Below are 21,689 nucleotides of genomic sequence, written 5' to 3' on the forward strand. Positions count from 1 at the left end.
AAACTCTCCAGCGTATATAAGCATGGTAGCCTATAGACTCGAGAGAAGGTACCTGTACAAGTAGCAGAGGGTCGAGGGTCAGTCCTTATAAGCAGCTTCCGTTGTTCCTCTACCTTCCTCATTGCCTCGTGTGATACCTAGCCTCGAACGGCTCCAAATAAGGTACCTGAAAGCTCAAGAGGCGTTTGGGTTTGTTGCTTCGCCTAGTATGCCTGTAACTTAGAGAGCTGGTTCCGGAGAGCAAGTTGGATTGCTTTCCAGGCCTTAAAAAGATCGAATGTTGACCTCTTTAAATAGGACTTAAGGAGTGCGTGAATGCCTTCAACTCGTGAGGTAGCTGTATTGCCAAAATGAGTTAACTGGTTAACCCAAGCTTTAACAAGCTTCTCCTTGAATAGAATAAGCTACATTGCCTTTATATATCCAACCTCCTTAAGATACTGGGGAATATACTTCTTCTATATCTCAGTAAGGTATTCGGCGTAGGCCTCTTAAGTTGGCGAGTTGATAATTAAATGCCAGAAGCTATAGAACTCCTTCTATACTTTAGCCTTAGGAAATGCTGGTTAGTATTATATAAGGACCGCCTTATTCATATATTAAATATAGATAAGCGTTACAGCCGAAGGGAAGAGGGCCAAGGCTGTATTCATTACTGTAAGGTAGTAGTCTATAAGAATAACAGACGGGAGAGATATATTATATTACTTATAGAGTGCCTTCAGCCGCTCAAGTGCCCAGAGATAGTCTTCCTCTATTTTGCCACTTAAGAACATAAATATAATACAAAAAGATCGTTGGGCTACGTTAACGCCGATCATATCGAGGAGAGGTATACCATTGTGAGAAACTGGCCCTATGGCGGAATGCAGATAGGCGTTTATTATGTTAATTGAGAAAGCTTGCAGAAAGAGAACTACTTGGGGTTGTACCTTGCTTATGGCTCCTTATATCCTGATGTCCCTCTTCCCCCTGATGTACGCGCTTAGGGGTCGGGCACCTCGAGCTCTACCTCCGAGCTGGGTCTAGGACAGCCCCGGCTCGCGAGTGCCTCAGGAGAGGGACAGCCCCGCTACGTCAACCCAAGGCTATCGGCCACAATCCAACACGACTGCTCATAGTCCTAGGCCTAAGCCCTTGATATACCCCCCTCCCTTAGAAAAGAAAACTCCCTCTCCAGATCTAAACTTGTCATCCGCCGCGGGAAAAGACAAAAACGCGCCCTTCCCCCAAAAATAACCAGAACCCTCGTTGCTCGACCTACGCTATAACACTCGTTGCTCGACCTACGCTACAACACTCGTTGCGTTCTGTATGGTGTATACAGGGCCCTGGTTTTAAAGAACTCCGGGGGCTGCCGGCCTCCTGCCCTCCTGCCATACGGCCTCAGGCAACAGCCTCGATTGCCCTACACTTCCTAGAACTAAAACAATCCCTCGTGCCCCCCGTTCCCAAAAGATTTTCTTAACTCTATACGCAACAATCACAACTTCTCCCACCTTGCAGCCGCCCACGCCGCTACAACTTCTTCTACCAAAACAATAACAACAATAATCTCGCCCTCCCAGGCCCCTTTTCAAAACTTTCCCCTCCCCTATCTACAATCATGTCTGCCCTTGCCTACGATAAGTCCACGTCTGGCGCTGGTAGTACTACACCTGCTGCCGGCAGTAATAGTAACAGTTCTTCCGAGATAAGTTTCCCTACCTTCCCCTACCCGAGTATATAACTCGACCTAACCAATCAGCGCCGTCGTAGCAACTGTACCTTAGGCAGTTATACTATCGAAGGGGACTCTGATAACTCGGAGAATAAGCTCTATACCGACGAGAACAAATACTACGAGGAGTATATCGGTAGATTAATAAAGGGCTGCTTTATTAGGTACATTCGTAGCTCTGGTAATACCTATAAGGTATATTATTTATCCTATATCTCCTATAGATAGGATCTATAGCTATAGGCGAATAACCTATTACTCTATTTAAGGCTGAAGAGACTTCGTTGTTAGACCGATAGAGGAGATACTATAGTAGAGCCGTTCTAGCCCGGTAAAAACAGGAAGGGTTGGAAGAATACCGTCCTTAAGCCTATATACCACTCCCTTATCTATACCTTTAAGGGCTATCTCCTCTCTACTTACGTTAACTATATACCTGGTTATAGTATATATTATAATACTATTATCTTCTCTTCCTACACCGCTATCCCTATTACCCCTACTTATTATAAGTAAGTCTTCTATACTAACGATCTAATATTTAAAGCTATTAGTACCGTCCTACAGCAGACGCTATAGACAACCAACTATACACTATAGCAGATATAGTAGTAGAACGATACTATTATATAGCTTATATAGATAAACACCTTGCTTATTTAGCATATACTTGGCTTGCCTACCCTGTCGTCTACCTCCCGGTCTATAAATATCGAGTTACCCCTTAGCCCCTGCTTTACTGCCCTACCAGAGACCCCCTATAGCCTATATCACTGTTAATAGTACTCCCTTAGCCTTTATCAAACTATAGTTATTACTCTATCTTAGGACCGTTATACTTACCTATCTTTCCTAGCTGGCGTTCCTATAGTATTGACTATAAAGGGGCAGGAGGAGTATAACGCCAACCCTATAGGTAGTAACAACTCTAGCGCTTAAGCCTAGCGTTATCTATCTAGATGTTAGCCTTGTCTACCACTCTTCTATCCTCCTTAGATAGGTTTTTATATATTACTTATATCTATCTGCTACAATATAGTATAGATAATGAAATGGAAATGGGGAATAGATAGGGTAGTATAAAACGAAATAGTATAGAATGGTATAGAAATAGGGATAGTATTAAAATAGCACTTAGTTATATCTATACTATATCCTATTTAACTCTAGTCTATTATAAAGTATTATATCTCCCTATTGTCTTTTAAAGGTATCTAAAGCTTTTATATCCTTAAATTCCTCTAGTGGTTCCTATATTAGAGTATCGTATCCTATCTATTTCACTAGCATTTGACACTTACATCTCCCCCTTATATTCTTAGCTACTAGGATCTCCTCTACCTCCTACTCTTTTTAAGGAACCCTATAATCGTCTATCATCTGGACTAGCCCTAGCCTAGTATCTATTACTACCTAAGATAGGTAAGGGTCGGCCGGATCTCTCTCTAAGAGGTTAATATAAAAGATAGGGTATAGCCCCTAAGGGACGTTAAGTTATACCGTCAGCGGTATCGATATCTCCAATACCTTATACCTTATATTTACCTAGTCTAACTTCCAACTTGGTCAACTCGTCCAAATATTATATAGTAATAACTAGACCTTATCCCCGACCTAGAACCGTTCTACCAGGTACTAAGACTAGTTTATATTATACTATTGGTACTACTAGGTAAATATAATTACTACTTATATCTAATCTATACCTTCCTTAAAGTGATCTAGGAACTATTGTACTTTTATCTTAGGCTCAGACGCCAGGGTATTAAAGACTTTAACTTATTAGATAAGGCTTAGCTTAAAACTATATAAAAGGTAGAATATACTTATACCGGTAATAGATGATATCTAATTATTAATTACTAGCTGGTAAGCTAGGAGATAGTCTGGCCAGTTAAACTATAAGAAGGATATAACAATTTATAGGATTACCTGAATATCCTGGTTTACCCTTTCTATCCTACCGTCGGTCTATAGGTGATAGGAGGTTAATAAGAGCTACTTTAATCCAATCATCTTATAAAGTACTATCTAAAACCTGTTTAACCAGTCTAAACCTCTATCTATAATGATCTAGGAAGGGAACCTATAGAACCGCTACTATATATCTCGGAACCGTTTTATATATTCTTCAGCCCCTATCAAATATATTACCTCGAGCTAAATGTACTTGGACAACCGGTCTATGATCACTATAAGGTAGTAAGGGGTATTATCGTTAGTAGCTAGTAGGTCAACTATAAAGTCAATAGAGATCTGCTTCTAGAAACGGTCTATAATAGGGAATAGCTATAAGAGGCCTTATCGTAGCTATCGAGAGGGTTTAGCCCCTTAATATAGGCGATAGTTATATATAAACCTCTTAGAATTAGCTGATATCCCCTTCTAGTAATAGTCCCTCGAGAGTATTTTAAATAATGTGTTCTACCCTAGGTATCTGGAAACTAGTAAGTTATACGTGATCTATATCACCTTTATAGTCAGGGGTTCCTAAGATAGAAGCTATAGGTATCTTTAGAACTAAAGGGTACTTTAGGCATTAAATATACAGTCTATAATCTAGACTTAACTAATATCTACCTCCTTTAGGAACTTATATAGCCCTTCTCGGACGGCCTAAAGCCAGTAGAAGTAGTAAATATCCTCCCTTACCCCCTGATCCTAGAGAATCACCAGCTGTTTGTCTACGAAAAGGGTTATCCCCTATAGGAGGGATACCTCCTTCTAGGCCTTAAGGGGGCTTATCTGAATTACAGGGAGGAGTTAGGCTACCTATAGTTTACTACCTTTCTAGTCCTATTCCCGTTAGGAGAATATATCTAGATAGGACGTTTAAGAACTAGGTCAGTACTTTAACTCGAAATTAAAAAGCAAGAGTATCTTAGCCTAATATACCTGGCGTTCTAAGATAGGTTATAGCTAGGAGAAGTATTTAAGGTTCTTATAGTCTGTCAATATTGTAAAGGGGGTATTTATACTCTATAGCTCAGCCAACTATACTTTAAGATAGGTAATAATAGCTAGTAACTCTTTATTATAGATTATATAGTTGTACTCGGCTATAGTTAGTTTCGTAGAGTAGTAGGCTATAGGGTATAATACCCTGTCTTTACCCTTTTATAAAAGGCAACCCTTTAGCACTTGTCCCGAGTAGTCCACCTCTAATACTATCTCCTAGTCGGGATCCTACTAAGTAAGGATCAGCTCTAATATAAACTTAGCCTTTAAGGACTCAAATACCTATAATTCTTCTAGTCCCTAACGGAAAGGGACACCCTTCTTTATTAGGCTGGTTAGCGGGTCTGCCCGTTCGGAGAAGTTCCGAATAAAGTCTCGGTAGAAATTTATAAACCTAAGAAAGCTCTATATACCCCTAAGTTTCGTCGGGGCCTTCTATTCCCTAATGGCCTTTAGCTTCTTAAGGTCTGGCTAGATTTAGGCTTTAGCCTTAATAATATAGCCTAGATATTTAACCTCTTTTACTATAAATATATACTTCTTAAGGTCTAGGGCTAGACCTATAGCCTTCAGCTTACTAAGGATAAGTCTTACTTACTATATATACTCCTTCCTGCTTCTACTAGAGTAGACTAGGACGTTATTAAGGTAGGTAATTATAAAGTCGTTAAGTACTGAACTAAGGGCATTATTAATATACTATTAGAAGGTTATAGGGATACCAGCGAGGCTAAAGGGGCAGACAAGCCATTTAAAGAGGCTAAACCTTATTCGGAATATAATAAGGTATTCCTATCCTTTAGCTACTTGAATATAGTAGAAGGTAAAGCAGATATCGAGCTTTATAAACTACTTTACCTTTATAAGGGATTAAAGCGTTTCTTTAATTAGCGGGATAAGGTATTAGTCTTGCTTTATAATCTTATTCAGGGCCTGGTAATTAATATAAAATCTCTATCCTCTATCCCCCTTTCTAACGAGGAGGACCAGTACTATAGCTACTGATAAACTAGCCCTGACCTATCCTTTATCTATTAACTCGATAACCTGCTTTCGAACTTCTAGTAAATAATCTCTCGGTATATTATATAATAGGCCCTATAGGAGCTCGGGAACCTTACCGTCTAGCCCTATCTTAAGCTTAATATAGTAATTATCCTTCCCCTGATAAAGGGGTAGGTCGTTGGACTTGTTCTTATTAAAGAGGTTGGTAAAGTTATAGAGCTCTACTAGCAGGTCCTAGGAAGGGTCTAAGATAGAAGTAGAGTATATATATAACTCTTCTAAGACTATTAATATTTCCTGAATGCTTATTGATATTAGGGTTCCCTATAGACCCTGTCTACTACCTTTCCTCTAGGACCTCTATACTAGGACGGTAAATACCGTTCCTATTACCTGGGTTATTTTAGGTAGGTTCTAGTATACTATATATTCCTTAACGACGAGTCCTAGCTATGACTTAATCGTTAGTATACCCTTCTTTAGATATATAACTACCCCTTGGTACTTTATCCAAGGAAGACCTAATAATACATTATAGTCTAGTCTTAGGACTATATAGAATAATACCTGACTCTTCTATCTGTTAATGTCTATCGTTGCCTATACTATCTAGCGAATCTTCAACCTAGGCTCGACCCCTACTATAGTCTTTAGTATCTAGGGTCGTACCAGGTCTAAACGCTTAAGTCCTAGCTTTCAATATAATTTTTCGCTAATCGTACTGTAGCTAAGGCAGCTACTATCCACCTGAGCCGTTATATAATTAGAGTTATCTATAAAGACAGGGATTAAAAAGGAGGGAGAATCTATTCTATCGATAATTTCTGCTAACTCCTGACTCAGGTAGTTAAGTACCTATAGCCCCCTTGCGAGACTCTGCTCGGGGGCTAGGCTTTTCCCTACTAGGTATCCTCCTTATTATCCGACACCTCTTCACTAATTCTTATATCCTCCGACTGGAGACAGTTAACCTTAACTAGGCTATAGTTAGGCTGTAGCCTGGCTGCTAGTGCTAATAGACACTCGGATCGGAAATATCCTTAGTTACCGTACCGGAGGCAGACTCCAGCCTCCTGTTAGGCTTATAAAACATCATTACTAACCCATTTCGCTAGTCTCCTACCTCCTAGTTACTGCCCTTTCTTTCCCCTACCTCATCTATTCCTCTTATTATCCCGGTTCTCGTTAAACTAGGCCCTAGCGATTCCAGTCATTAGTGTATCACTGTCTTTATCCTTGGCTAGTTTAGCTGGGACCAGCTTTTAGGAGCTCTTTTCTAGGATACGGTCGGACTTGATTTATACGGACAACTCCTTTAGCGCTAACTGCTTTGTTATAGCCGTTATAACTTACCCTATATATAAGCGCCATATTATAGAGCTTCTTTGTGATTGCTATCTGGAGTTTGACAATATATACAGCGTCTGGCCAATCGTGCCTGCCCGCCCGCGATATCTTTTCTTCAAACTGTACCATAAAGGAGGAGAAGGACTCCGTTAGAGTCTGGTATAGGACTTGAAGCTCTATATTAGCGATCTGCTGGTCATAGGGGGTAGAATAAATGCTGTCGAGGTAGGAGATGAACGACTTGTGACGAATCGTCTCAACCACACTCTGCAAGGGTTCACTGAAGGTAAGGTAACTAGGGTTATGATTCGGTGAAGCTAAAAGGTTTATAACGAGATAATGATCTGGTCTCAATGTTTATAGCAATTGGTAGCGAATAAGTTATATTGCTTACTGGAGAACTCCCAGAGTCCTCCAGAACGAGTGACTATATACTATTTAGGAGAGAGAGTATCCTAAATACCTTTATACCTTGATCGTAGTGATTGTTCTACAATCTATCGATCATCTATTCTTAGCGTTTTAAATGATCCTATAATCATTCTATCGATCTATCAATCACTCCTATACTAGTTCCTGATTGGTTACTGCTGACTAGTCTGTATATCTAGCTAACGTACTAGCCATCAGTCTATAATATAATGCCCCTCCTCTAAGGCTTTTATCCCGAAAGGCTATAGGTTCTTTGTTAGTACGTATTCTGTTTTTCCCTCCTATATTATATATATTCTTCGTCTAAAATGGCAGGTCGGGTATCTAAACGAAAGTCTACCTCCTTAACCCTCTGAGCTAACCATCTCCTAGCTATAATACTATTATCCGACAGTTTGTCCGTTATACAGCCTTATTCCTCCTATTCGTCGTACAGCCTCAGTTCCTACAAGGTTTCCGTTACCGACTCCTCTCGGTACGCCGAGTACGTTCGTCTTAAGCTTCTAAACTACAACGTTCTTAGTATTTCCCCTTTGTAGCTTCGTACTATTATAGCTCAATACCAAAAGTTAGAGGACGAACTTATAGCTATAGAGGAGCAGGTCCTTCGACTACGAAAGTAAAAGCGAGTGTAGTTTAAGAAGATGATATAAGCTATATCAAGGGGTATTGACTTAATAGAGGAGTTAGAGTATATAGAATAGGAGGAGGTAGAGGCGTTAGCTATATCGGAACCCTCTACTAGTCCTCCTGCTTCGGCTGTTCTTTCTTCCTTAAACGTCTTCGACCCCTCCCTTTTTAAGTAAGTGTTTCGTCGTCTTTTAACAAATGAAATAGTCGTATAGTATAGTAGTAGTATATATACTTAGCGTTAGCTATCCTAAATACCTCTAAGAGGGGGGGTTTAGGGCCGCTATTGTACTAGGTCGTAGGTTTAACCCCTACTGTGACCTTTTTCTTTTTATTCTTCTCCTTTTTTTTTTTTTGCTGACTATTGTTCCTCGTTCTTAGTTCCTCTATACCTTTTAACAATGGCTTTGATTAGTCTTTTCTAGGTATATAGGGCAATCAGGGTTCTAGCGGTGGAAATCCTGTAACTTCTCTAGGTAGTTGACCAAATTTCCTACTAGTTACTACGAATTATCTTCGGGGCTAAAGTCTAGCTATTTGACTAAATATTCTAGTTGCCCTTTTATGATTCTTGAGTCGAGAATTTCCTCTATATCCTATTCTTCTTCCTTGTCCTCTACTTTAGTATCTTTATCTAGTTGTAAGTTCTTAGGTGCCGGTTCTAATAGTACTATATGAAAAACGTTCGTTCTTAGCTTTATAATTAATAGAAGTATAAGGGTGTAGTTATTCTTTGAAATCTTTTTATCGATTTTAAACGGCCTAATCTTCCTGAAATCGAGTTTCTTACTAGGTCGTTTAGTTTTAAGATTTTATAAACTGAGGTAGACTTTATCTCCCCTCTTTAGGTAAGGTCCCTCGAGCCTTTTCTAGTTATAGAACTTTTTTATCCTTTTCCTTATAAACTTAAGTTCTTCCTTAAGTATTATATATAGTAAGCTTATCTTATCTACTTTAATAGTAGCCTAGGGTACTTTAATATTAGGTCCCTACCTTAGGTTAGGTTTATACCTAAAGTTTACAAAGTATAGTATGACTTTTGTCGTCTCGGTTTCTGTTGTATTATAAGCTAGTTATACGACGGGTAATAACTTAACCTAGTTATCCTATTGAAAGTTGATATAAAGTCATAGATACTGTTTAACAATTTAGTTAAGTCATTTTATCTAGCTATCTGTTTATATATGGTACGCTATCGACAATTTGCTTTTTATCTTAAGCCTTATTATAAATGTTTACTAGAATTTTGACGTGAATTTGGTATCCCGATCTATAATCCATTCTTTCAGCCAGGTATAGATTAATATAATATGCCGATAGAGTATATCTATAAGTTGTTCTACCGTCTAAGCCTCCTTATATAGTAGGAAGTATATCTACTTGGTAAGTCTATCTACTACGGTGAGGATGCTGTTGTACTTCACCTGTATTGTGGGGTCCTTGGATTCCGGCAATTTGGTGATAAAGTCTATGGTTACTAAACTCTATGGTCGTTCGGCGACAGGCAATGGCTATAATAGTCTATAGGGTTTATATCGTCCTGGTTTACTCCGTCCACAGAGGTTATACTTGTTAATAACCTCCTTGACCCTTTCCTTAAGGTATAGGAAGTTATAGTATTATTTAATCTTGGCAGCTATTTTCCCGATTCCTATATATCCCTTAAGTTTTGACTAGTATACTTCAAATATAAGGTCCTTCTAGTCTCAGATCCTGATATAGGCCTTATTATAGTACTAGAGCCTCGTTCTGTCTAGTCGTAGGCCAGGAGTACTCACCTCTAGGTCTATTTCCCAGTCAGCCCGTTCCCTATTAGTAATAGTTCTCTAAAATTCCTATCCTCCTTTTTCTTTCCTAAAGACTATATAATATTCTATAAACTGTTATAAAGACGTTTCCTCCTTTATCTATCGTTAAATAGCTATAATCTTATAGTCTTTAATCGGTTATAAGGTATAGTAGAGTATACCGTCTGTCTGTTATTATAGTAACGCTAGTAAGTCTTCTAGTACGTTACTATCTTAATGATCAGTTCTTCTACTTAAGGTGTCTACTTATATATTTTCTATACCTTTCTTATAGTTGATTATAAAGTTAAATTCTAATAAGAATTCTACCTATCTAGTCTATTATCTGTTCAAGACTTTAGTCGTTGTAAAGTACTTGAGATTTTTATAGTCGATATAGACCTATACCGGGTAAGTCGTCCTACTAAAGTATAGTCTCTATTCCTAAAATGCTTCGATAATAATAAGTAGTTCCTTATCGTAGATAGGGTAGTTAAGATAGAGCCTATCTAGCTTCTTCGAGAAGAAAGCTACTAGGTATAACTTCCCGTTCTTATCCCTCTATCTGAATTATCCCCCGATTATAAAGTTCAATATATCGGCTTCTACTTTAAAAGGTAGATTAGGGTCTGGCAATAAGAGTACTAGATCCATTAGGATACTTTATTGAATTTTCCTAAACGCCTATTCCTAGGTATCTTCCTACTTGAACTCAGCTCCCTTCTTGGTAAGTTTATATAGTAGTTATATAATATTACCAAAGTTCTAGATAAATATCTGGACGAAATTCGCAAACCTAATAAACCCCTGAACCTCTATAGTGTTGGTAGGCGTTAGCTATTCTACAATCGCTTGGATTTTCTAAGGTTCGATTTTAACTTTACCAGGTGAGATTTCGTAGCCTAAAAAAACTATCTTTTAGACGTGAAATTTACTCTTTTCTTTATTGACCGACAGTTAACTTTTATATAGTATATCAAGCACTTATTATATATACCGTCGGTATTCCTTAAATATCTTAGAATAGATAAGAATATCATTTAAATAGTATACTATAAACTTATTAAGATAGGGTTAAATAATATAGTCGATTACTATTTAGAACATTATAGGTATATTAGTAAGGCTAAAAGGTATTACCAGGTACTTGAAATATCTATAAAGTATCCTAAAAGCTGTTTTCTATTTATCCCCCTCTTTAATATAGATATAGGTATATACTATTAGAAGGTTAAGACGGGTAAAGTATTAGGCTTTGGCCAACTGATCTTAAAGTCTTAAAATCAATAGCAGGGGGTATCTATTTTTGATAGTCTCGCCGTTCAGCTATCGGTAGTCTATATATATCCTGAACTTCCTATCCTTCTTTAGGACGAACAATACTAGATATCTAGCGGGTAAAGTTAATAGCCGGATATACCTAATCTTCAAGTTATTGTCTAAATACTTCCTTAACTCAGCATCTTATTTCTTATTAATATAATAAACCTTAAAGAACTTAAACTATACTCCCTCCTTTAACTTGATTTTATAGTCCTAAGGTCTATATTCTAGAAGTCCCTTAAGATATTTAGCTTGAAATACCAGATACCCTTTATACTCCTAGGGAATTTTACCAGTTATAGTAGTCTTTATAGTCCCCCTATAATAGGCGAACTTATTATTCCCTACTTTAATACTTATAACCTTAAATATATCGATCTTTTCTCCTCTATATTTAATACTTACTACCTTAACTAGGCTAACCTATTACTCGATTATAAGCTTTCCTTCTATATCGACTAAGACAACAGTAACTTCTTAGTCTACCTATACCTTCTTCTATTATTATAGACTATATTTTCTAGAATCCAGAGCTTATCGTTTATTACTGGCTACTTCTTATAGCAGGCCTATAGGGGTTATATTCCCTTGTACTTTACCCTATTATAGCTCCTTTCTTATACTTCCTATCTTATTGGTTAGATACTCCTACAGGTTATACAGTCGTAGGTGGCTACCATCCTTCCAACTGATATCTAGGTCGTATTCCTTATACTAAGGTAACCCTAAGATCATATCCTTAGTGGTTCCTATATCTATAATGTCAAACACCACCCTTGTGGTTTTCCCTTCCACCTCTATATCCAGGGGTTTAGTTTCCCTTCTAACCATCTAGGTTAGGAACGGTCCTCGTACTAAATAAGGTACTTTCTTCATTCTCCAGGGGATCTTACATTTATTGACTAGGGTAGGGCTAATAAAGTCTACTTATAAGCTACTATCTACTAGTATTAAGGCCTATAGGTAGTTCTATTTAGCGATAACCTAGAGCCTATTGTCCTAGCTCTGGTCCTAAACTATAACCACCTCTATTAGGCTAGCTAGGAGATCATTATAAGATCGTCGTTTACGCCAGTTCTACCTATACTATACAACCTGTCGTTTTACTTCTAAGCTTAGTGGTTTACAGGCTCCTCAGAGAGCCCTAAGTCTTTTCCCAAATCCCTTTAGTACTATAGGACGTTCCTGTCCTCTCCTTGGCTTATAGCGTCAATTATCCGGTACTCCTTTAACCACTTAACTACCTATAGTATAGGTTATCCCTATCCTATAAGTCGCTTATTGATTTTCTAGAGTTTCTTAATTTTATATCGGCTCTATTCTAATTCTTCCTGTTAATTTCCATTTATTTCCTACAGTTGTTATTGCTTATAGACTCCTTTTTAGATCCTTATTCGTAGACCGAAAACTTCCCCTTTTAGCCTATTAAATACTTTCTACAGATTGTCAATCTTATCCTATAACTTAAATATCTTCTTTTTAAGGTAATAGATATTAAGTCCTAGTTCCTCTCCCTTATAAGTAGTATTCTATTCCCCGTTAGTATCCTATATAAGTATCTATCTACTATATATAGATATATCGGTTCCTTTAAAGAATAGTACTATTTATCTGAGTTTATCGGTATAAAGGTAGTAGTTATTATCGTAGATAGGTTTCCACTTATCCTAATATCTTCCTTCGAGGTCTATAAATACCTCTTCCTCGAACCTGAGCCTTTCTTCGTCGTCTAGTCCTATCTACCCTTTATAGTTGTAGATGTCCTCTAGGTTGTCCTACCTATAATTGCTAGCTATAACTTCCTTGAACTTAACTCCTTTCTCAATAATAGTAGCTTTATATCCCGGTACCAGAGACTATTAGCCTAGGGTCTTACCTTATCTATATAGGCCCCTATATTCACGTTTATAGTAGCCCTTCTTCTTATAGTTATAATAGGTGACGTTAGACTTATTATAAGGCTATCCGTTATACTATTAAGTTTAGATTATATCAACCTCTATAAGTCCTGGGTAAATACCGAAAGCTATACTTCCTTACCATTTCTTTCCTTTATTAATGTAATTTCCCCTAACAACCAGTTTCTACTGTCCTTTCTATTATTGTCTTCTAGTATATAGCCAGTCGTCGATATAGATAGCCTTTATAATATATTCATCTAAATTATCTAGGCAATCCTCCTTATAGAGTTTATCCTTTATATCCTCCTTTAGGCTATTATAAAACAGAGATATAAGTCTATCTTTATTGATCTTAGCCTAGATAGTGTCTTATCGAAATAATATAGTATATATCGAGGTAGATTTACTTTAGTGAAATCTGGCTAACCAGTCCTAAATATAGACCTTTTCATCTCCGTCCCTAAATACCTTTATAAGTTCCGCTTTAAAGCAGGTATAGTCCTGGAAAACCCTTTAGGTAAACTCCCGCTGTTCCTCTAAAATCTTCTTTACATAGTCCTTCAAGGTAGGTTTAAACCACCAGGCAGGCTGGCCTATAAGTCAGGAGGTAGTATAATAGGTCTTAGTATATTCTAAGTAAAACCGGTCCTAGTAGTATTCGATATAGGAGGCTATTTCTATAAGGAACCTTAAGAGGTCCTCCTTCTTGCCCTTATACTTAGCCGGTACCTCTATCTTAACCTTAGGTACTTCAGGAGCTATACCGCCGCTGCTCGACCTTTCGACAGCCTCGACCTAGGTAGCATTTTCGTTAATGATTTACTAGTTGACCCGGAGCTCAGCCTTAAGTCTGATAATTTATTCCTAGAGCTCGACGAACATCTCCTCAGCCTCTTTTTCAGTAGCGGGGATCTTGGCTATAGAGCCTATATTGACGTTGGAGGGTATAGCGCTTATAGTGTTTAGTATACCTTCGTCTGAACCGTGATAGAATCAAAGGGAGTAAGCAACGTATAACGAATCGTCTTAACCACACTCTATAAGGGTTCACTGAAGGTAAGGTAACTAGGGTTGTAATTCGGTAAAGCTAAAAGGTTTACAACGAGATAATAATCTGGTCTTAATGTTTATAGTAATTAGTAGCGAACAAGTTGTATTGCTTACTGGAGAACTCCCAGAGTCCTCTAGAACGAGTGACTATATACTATTTAGGAGAGAGAGTATCCTAAGTACCTTTATACCTTGATCGTGGTGATCGTTCCACGATCTATCGATCACCTATTCTTAGCGTTTTGAGTGATCCCACGATCGTTCCATCGATCCATCGATCACTCCCGTGCTGGTTCCTGATTGGTTGCTGCTGACTGGTCCGTGCGCCCAGCCAACGTGTTGGCCATCAGTCCGTGACACGACTCTAGGGCGAAGTTGTAGATAGGCCCTATAGTAGTATAGTAGTTGGCAACTTTGGACTAGACTTCTGCCTCCAGGTATATCCAGACGAACAGCTACTGATCCTAGGCCTCTCCAATAAATGCCGAGTCCGTCTGTAGCACCCGTCGGATCGTTATCTTCCAGGCTGCGAAGGACTTCTTAGTACTATCGAAACGGGGAACGTTCTTCGTTGGTTTCCTTATAAGGGCGGGTCCGGTTGGAGGCCTGCTTGGTGGCGTATCTTCGGCGGGAGGGGGGTCAGGTGGCCCTGAGGGGCCACCCAGGGAGGGTATATCCTAGGCCTGGCGGAGAGCCGCCTATGCTCGTTCTTGTTGTACGATAAACTCCCGTACTTCTTGGAGCTCGTTGGCTTGTTCTGCAAGAGTGGTCTAGAGTACCTGGAATTAAGCCCGAAAGAACTCCGTGAAGTCGGCGTATAGGCCTGGTACCGTGCCCGAGGTGCTGGCTGACATTTCGGTGTCGTGTTGTCCGTGGGTCATTGTCGTTCTTCGTTCGGAGGAAGCTTTCTCAAATGTGAGGAACTGGCCCTATGGCGGAATGCAGATAGGCGTTTATTATGTTGATTGAGAAAGCTTGTAGAAAGAGAACTACTTGGGGTTATGCCTTGCTCATGGCTCCTTATATCCTGATGTCCCTCCCCCCCCTGATGTGCGCGCTCAGGGGTCGGGCACCTCGAGCTCCACCTCCGAGCCGGGTCCGGGACCCCGGCTCGCGAGTGCCTCGGGAGAGGGACAGCCCCGCCACGTCAACCCAAGGCCATCGGCCACGATCCAACACGACTGCTCATGGCCCTAGGCCTGAGCCCTTGACAAGGGCGATGTTTGAGAGCCCAGCTACCGTCAGCTGTCTCTTTTGCCAATATAGAAAAGAGGCAATTCGTCCTTCGCGTTGTTGTTCTTCTCTGGCGCTCCAATGAGCCGCTTGGAGGGTAACGAGATCAGTCGTATGTATAGATCACTGTCGAACTGCCGTTCTTCTCCTTCGTAGATCTCTGGGTGACGAAGGCATAGCCTTTTGGCTTAGCCTATAGATTGATTGATTCAAACAAGGCCTTCCGGGACGCGAAATAGCGTTCGGGTGGCAGGCAGTCGTCTGGAAAGGTAGCCATTGCCGCAGCGTTGGTGGTGATGGCATTCAGGGGTTCAGGGGCACGCAGTTCAGGGGCGCGCAGTTCGGGGGCTGGGCGTGGGGTAATATTTTGCTTATATAATCTGTTTTGCTTACATAATTGAGACGGACCCGTCTCTCTAGTGGGAGCCGTCCATGACTTACACAGAACCCATAAATCCACATAGCTATTCGACATAGCAAACTATGACCGTGGCGATGATGGATAAGGGCCGAGGGTGAACGTAATGCTAATTACATTTCTGGCTCTGAACACAGGCTCAAGAGAGGGCGGTTAAAGTCCACTATTTGCGGTGTCACAAGTGTTCGAAATTGTCAGGTTTCGACTGCACTGCCACAACACCAGCCACTGACGTCATATTCAATGAAATGGGTGGGGTCAATCATCATCCCCTGTTTCGCTGCAGGAAAGTCAAGTTCACGGCAGGCTCGACATTGAACAACTGCATCATGGGCGTCTGGTTACCGGTTATAGGACCCTTGCAAGCCAATGCACACCTACCAGGTTGATGTCATGGGTGACGTGCATCATGGCATCTACAAACAGATCGTTTGTCTATAAATCCGAGCTAAACCGTTGATTTCGTTCCAATCCCACAAACCATCAACCACATCAATATTTCATTGAACCAAAGTCCAAAATCCAACACACCCACCAACCATACCTCCAAACTTTGAACCCCCAACACCACCAAAAATCCCTCAAAAAACAACCAAAATGCCTCTCTTCTCCCGCCATCGCGCCGCCCCCAGAACCAAAACCACAACCACCCGCCGCGGTCTCTTCCGCAGTCGGCGTCAGCCCCACACCCATCATCATCATCATCACCATCATGCAACTACCACAACGCGACCTGTCCACCACCACAAGCGACATGCCACGTTAGGGGATAAGATTAGTGGGGCGCTGTTGAAATTGAAGGGGAGTTTGACTGGACGGCCGGGGCAGAAGGTATGATATTTTTGATCTTTTTTGATACTTTACAGTGGGTGCTAACAGTGGGATAGGCTGCTGGGACGAGGAGGATGCATGGGACTGATGGAAGGGGAGCGAGGAGGAGGAGATTTTTTTAGAAGGTGAATGAGAGTGGGACAAATGATGTGATATGATAGGATAGGATATGATACGATATGATGGGGTTATGTAATAAGAGGGAGGCTGGTGTGCCGCTGTGTTATTTTGTATGAGATACCCTGGGTAATGAAGTCGGGACAGTATTTGTTAAGTTGTTACGTTTGAACTACACTTGAGCAGCGAACTAGGCTCGTTTAATAACGAGTTGTGATCATTTCTTACTCTACATTGGTTAACTGTGACCGTGACTGTGAATCTTGAACCCTTGACCCTTGAACGTAGTTAATTGTCAAGCGAAACAGCAAAGAATCCGATGAAAGAAACCCAAATCCCCTTGCCATGTTCTTCCCCTTGACCCGCCACGGAATACCATTCCCCTTCGCTCATGCACCCTGTCCCTCTCCACCTCCCACTCCATCCTCATCCATGCCAAAGACTCAGTCTTCCTCCTGATCAACATCCCTAACCCTCCCCCTCTCCCTCTCCTCCAACCGCCTCTGCATCTCCCTCTCCCACGACTCCAGGTCCGTCCAGTTCGGCGCAGCGTGTCGGCGGCGCCGGTTGCGGTGGCTCATGACGGGTATTCTGGCTCCTGGGTATAAACTGTCTGCAGCAGCGGCGGTCGTGGTGGTAGTGGTCGCTGTTGGTGCGAGCAGAGCTGCGAGCGAAGGTGCAGGTGTAGCTGTGCGAGTCGCTGTGGGTGTGGCTCTACGCCCGGCCCTGGGCGTATCGCGGGGGTCGTTCCCGGCAGTGGTGCTGGAGCTAGTACCGGGCGTAGTAGTGCCAGCCGTAGTGCCAGCAGCGGCATCAGCAGCCGCGGTAGTAGCAGCAGCATCACCCGTACCAGCCCTCCTCCTCTCCCCAGATACCAACCTCGGAAACCCCCTCTGATCATAACTCAACCGAATATTCCTTGCCGCTCTCCTCGCGGCCACAGCATCCGGAGAAAACAGCTCCCGAATCAGGCCGTCCAGCTCCCGAGACGCCGCATAGCGGGAACTGGGCACCCCCATCGCTGCGAGCTGTGCCATTTCACGCTCGTCGGCAGCAAGACCGGCGGTGGTCGCTGAGCTTGCTGTTGTGGGCTCGGCGGGGAGCGTGTCCCGGCGCCGAGACCGAGCGGATAGTCCTTCGAGGTGGCGATCTGGTTCCGCATCGTCATCATTGACACGGCCGTTGCCGTTGCTGCCCTCGTCATGGATAAACGAGAACAACAACGGCGACGTGCTGCTGCCAGCGAGTCCCACGTGCTGGCCGGTTTGGATGGCCGTCCGTCGCCGGCCAGGGTTGACTCGCTGGCGAGGAACAGGCGGAGGAGGCAGCTGAAACAGGGAGAGGTAGCAGCCTCTCCTTAAAGAGATGGCGGATCTCCCTTCCGCACCGCGGACACCGGCCCAGTGCCTCGCTGCGGATTGCGAGACCGCGCCCCGGTCCGAAGCTACCGAGGATGAATCCTGCTCTGCCGCCGTTTCTGACTCGTGGGTTTGGGCTGGTGCTTGCTGCTTGTCCTTTTGTTGTTGCTCCTCTTGCTCGCTAGGGCCGGTTTCTTTGTCCGGCAGCGGGGTGGTGGCCGATGCCTCGGGGCTAGCAGCATGCAGCGAGGACAATGTCCAATCGGCAGGTGTGAAGTCAGGGAGCGATGGGGAAACGGGCTGTGAAGAGGGCGCACCCCATGGCGTCGGGCCGGTCCGCGCTGCGTCGGTCGTGGGTGTCTCTGTTGATGTCTCTGATTCTGTAGGGGATGTCTTTGTCTCGTTTGTTCCGCTCTCCACATGACTCTGTTCTTTCTCCCTCTGCTCCTCATCCTCTCCGTCATCCTCTACCATTTCCCTCTTCGGCTCCTCAACTTTAGGTCCTTCTCCCAACACCCACAGCGACTTCTCCCGCTTAAGCACATTGACCCGCTCATTCTCCCTCAGAAACAAGCTCGGAATGGGATCGCGTAGATGGTTCAGCGACCTGCTCCTGCGGCGTATGTTGGTCATTGTCTTGCTAGGCTTCAGGGCACTGGTCAAGCCAGTAATGGAGTCGGGGATCGGAGAGTCCAGTATTGAGTCCAGAACGGGGCCGCTGGACAGGTTCCTGGCTGTCTCCTCGGGAAGGCTGAATCCTGGAAGCGATAGCGTGCTGGACCCCACGGCGGCGATACCCGTGACATGGCGGATTTGGTGAGGCTTGGGTACGCCGATAGTTGGAAGCGGCGGTTTGCTCGACTTGCCTTTGGAGGCCGTATTGCTGTCCCTCGAAGTCGAAAAGATACGCGATGATTTGGTTGACAACTTCTTCAAGAACCGAGAGAGCTTGTTGCTCTTCTTCTCCTTGGCATCTGCCGTTTGCGTCTCAGCCACCGCTTCAGACTCGACCGGAGGCACTGGCTCACCCGTACCCGACTTAACCGTACCCAACGTCGCGGCAGATCCAGCCGCAGACCCAACCGCATTCCCAACACCCCCCTCATACTCCCTAAACCCCCCCCTCTCCCCCCCCAACGGCACCCCCACGGCAGCAAGCCCCACCCTCTCCCCCAACCGTTCCCACCTCGCCCACCCCTCCGACCTCATCTCCTCCATTCCCACCAACGGTTTCAAGCTCCGACTGGCCTTCAACATCCGATCCACTTTCCCCCTGACCTCCCTCCCGCGCGGCGTGAACGGATTGCCGTCGTATCGGTGCTGGTGGCGGTGGTGTGGTAGGAGGGAGGTTGTCGTTGCTGAGGTTGGGATACCCCCCCCTACTCCGCTTCCTTTGACTCCGGCTCCAGCTCTGTGACGGAAGAAAGGGTTGGGAGAGGGGTTGACCAGGGAGGATGTGGAGGATGAGGTGGGGAGGAGGGGGAAGGAGGGGACGGAGGATGAGGGGGGGGGATGGGGAATAGGGTAAAAGGGGTGCATGCGGAGGGGGTCGATGGGGCCGGTGAAGGAGTGTGGGTAGAGAGGGGGGGTGGTGGTGGGGGGGAGGATCCAGGGTTGGGTGGTGTTGGTGTAGTTTTGGACTGTATTCGGGGTTTTGAAGTTCTTGTTGTTGTTGCTGTTGGTATTTGAGACGACAGTGTTCTGCTGGGGAACAGAGAAAGGGCTGTCCGTGTTGGTACCGCCGAAGGAACTGGTTTGCAGAGAGTCATCCGCCGTGGGAAGGGTATACTGGAGGAAGTCATCGACAGAGCCTTCCTCGAGTGTGTTCCTTGGAAACGACGACAGCCTCAGAGGTGATGGAGGGGGCGGCCGGCCAGGCGCCGGGATAGGAGGAGGCGGGTGGTCGGGAACAGGCGGAATGAGTGGGTGAGAGATGTTAATGTTAGCAACTTCGCAATCGCCTTGGTCGCTGGCCAGTTGGACCGCATGCTCCGGAAGCAAGTCTTGGTTCTCGGAGTCTTGGTTCTGGGACTGGCGCTGTCTGTTGATCTGGGTCGGGCGAATGGTCTCGACGCTGTCGGTCTCCGACACGAAGCCGTCATCTTCGACTGTGTTCTCTTGGCTGCCGTCGGCTCGGTAAACTCCGAAACTCTCTGCAGCGCCGGCGTAGTACTCTTGGGAGTCGCTCATTGTTACTTGAATTGAAACTGGGAATCAAAGAAACGGTTGTCTTATCGCTATATTTCCTAGGTCAATTTATGTCCCAGGAAATTAAGAAACTGATGGATCTTGGGATTTACCTACTTTGAACTACGCCTCGAAACTTGATGATGGAAATAGTTGAAAAACAACCTGCTTCGTCGATGGAGCTTGGGTAAAATTCTCGCTGATCTCGAGATGCTAGGTTCCCTGAGGTTTGGAATCTACTTCAAACTGGCTGACAATCGTCAAATTAGAGCAGATTCTTCGTGATGTTCACAAGTCAGGCCAAGCTTGGAGAAGATGGATTACAGAGAAAGAAAGATGTCGAGGAGAGAAGGAAATAAACGAGAACTGAAGGAAGATGTGGCGGTGAAAAGGAAAATGGCGGGAAAGGAAAGAAGATGGCGAAAAGTGAAGGAAGATGTCGAGGAAGGAAAGAAAATCTCGTGGAACTAGTGAAAATTTCAACAAAGGAAAGAAGAAGTCGGGGAAGGAATGAAACCGGCGGAAAAGGAAAGAAGAAGTTGAGGAAAGAAGGAAAATGTCGACAATGTGAAAAAGGCGTGAATAATGGATCGCCCAGATTTCTCTCGACATTGAGAAACTCAAGACAAACTCTTTAAACAACGACTTACCTCGTGAGGATATTCCCTTGGATGCTTTCTCCTTGTAGAACAAGAGAGGAATCGTTCGTTCACTGCTCGTTCTTGGGTGACGTAAATGAGTGAACGTGGGAACAGGAGGATGCATGGTAGAATTTTGCTATTTATTCAGTTCCTTGTGTGAGTCGCTCTCTAAATCGTGTCTCGGCCAACCAATGGTGCGGTCCCGCCCGGATCAGAGCCCGGGAGACGTTCACTCGGCCCCGCTTTCCCGGAGCACCTCCGGTGGGAAGGCCGATGCGACCGGAACATTCCACACGAGCGCAGGATGGGGGATGGCATAGAGGGACCCCCACCATGAAGTTACTTGGAGTGATTGGGGCCATCGGACGCAATATTGATCTACTATGCACGGTGGCAGACTGGGACATTTCAAGGCTCGTTATGATCACTCCGGAGGACATGCTACGGTAATAGCTGACATGGCTGTTTTGTGGACGACCGTGAGGTTAGAGCAGGTCGGGAATGGCAGTGCCAATGCCGTCAAAGTAGAAATCAACTTCATGGAAAAGGATTGCATCCGATGCACTTGCACTGACAAAGGGGAATGTTTGAGGGTGCAAAAGAGTTGAATCTCCTAGTTTGTCCTCCTCCCGAAAGTCAGCCAAAGCTGCTACAACCAGTGATGAGATAATCCAAGCCTGGGCCAAAACGTGAATTTATGAAATTATTCCACGTCGCGTTATCCACCCGAGTAGCTCAACCTTGGGAAGCA

The 21,689-nt window shown here is 43.5% G+C and overlaps 2 protein-coding genes across 2 annotated transcripts; one reads left to right on the forward strand and one right to left on the reverse strand.

Annotated features, from left to right (window-relative positions):
• Positions 1-16,401: 16,401 nt before the first annotated feature.
• C8A04DRAFT_28076 (uncharacterized protein) lies at positions 16,402-16,757 on the forward strand (the record flags this gene model as incomplete). The annotated part of the gene is made up of 2 exons (XM_062780511.1): positions 16,402-16,635; positions 16,692-16,757. The coding sequence occupies 2 exons, from the start codon at positions 16,402-16,404 to the stop codon at positions 16,755-16,757; spliced, it is 300 nt and encodes a 99-aa protein (XP_062637545.1).
• A 438-nt stretch (positions 16,758-17,195) lies between these two features.
• Positions 17,196-20,300, reverse strand: C8A04DRAFT_28077 (uncharacterized protein; the record flags this gene model as incomplete). Its single annotated transcript, XM_062780512.1, has 1 exon — positions 17,196-20,300. The coding sequence occupies one exon, from the start codon at positions 20,298-20,300 to the stop codon at positions 17,196-17,198; it is 3,105 nt and encodes a 1,034-aa protein (XP_062637546.1).
• Between the last annotated feature and the right edge of the window lie 1,389 nt (positions 20,301-21,689).

This window comes from Dichotomopilus funicola, assembly GCF_033296635.1.
Source record: "Dichotomopilus funicola strain CBS 141.50 unplaced genomic scaffold C8A04scaffold_26, whole genome shotgun sequence".
Taxonomy (NCBI): Eukaryota; Fungi; Ascomycota; class Sordariomycetes; order Sordariales; family Chaetomiaceae; genus Dichotomopilus; species Dichotomopilus funicola.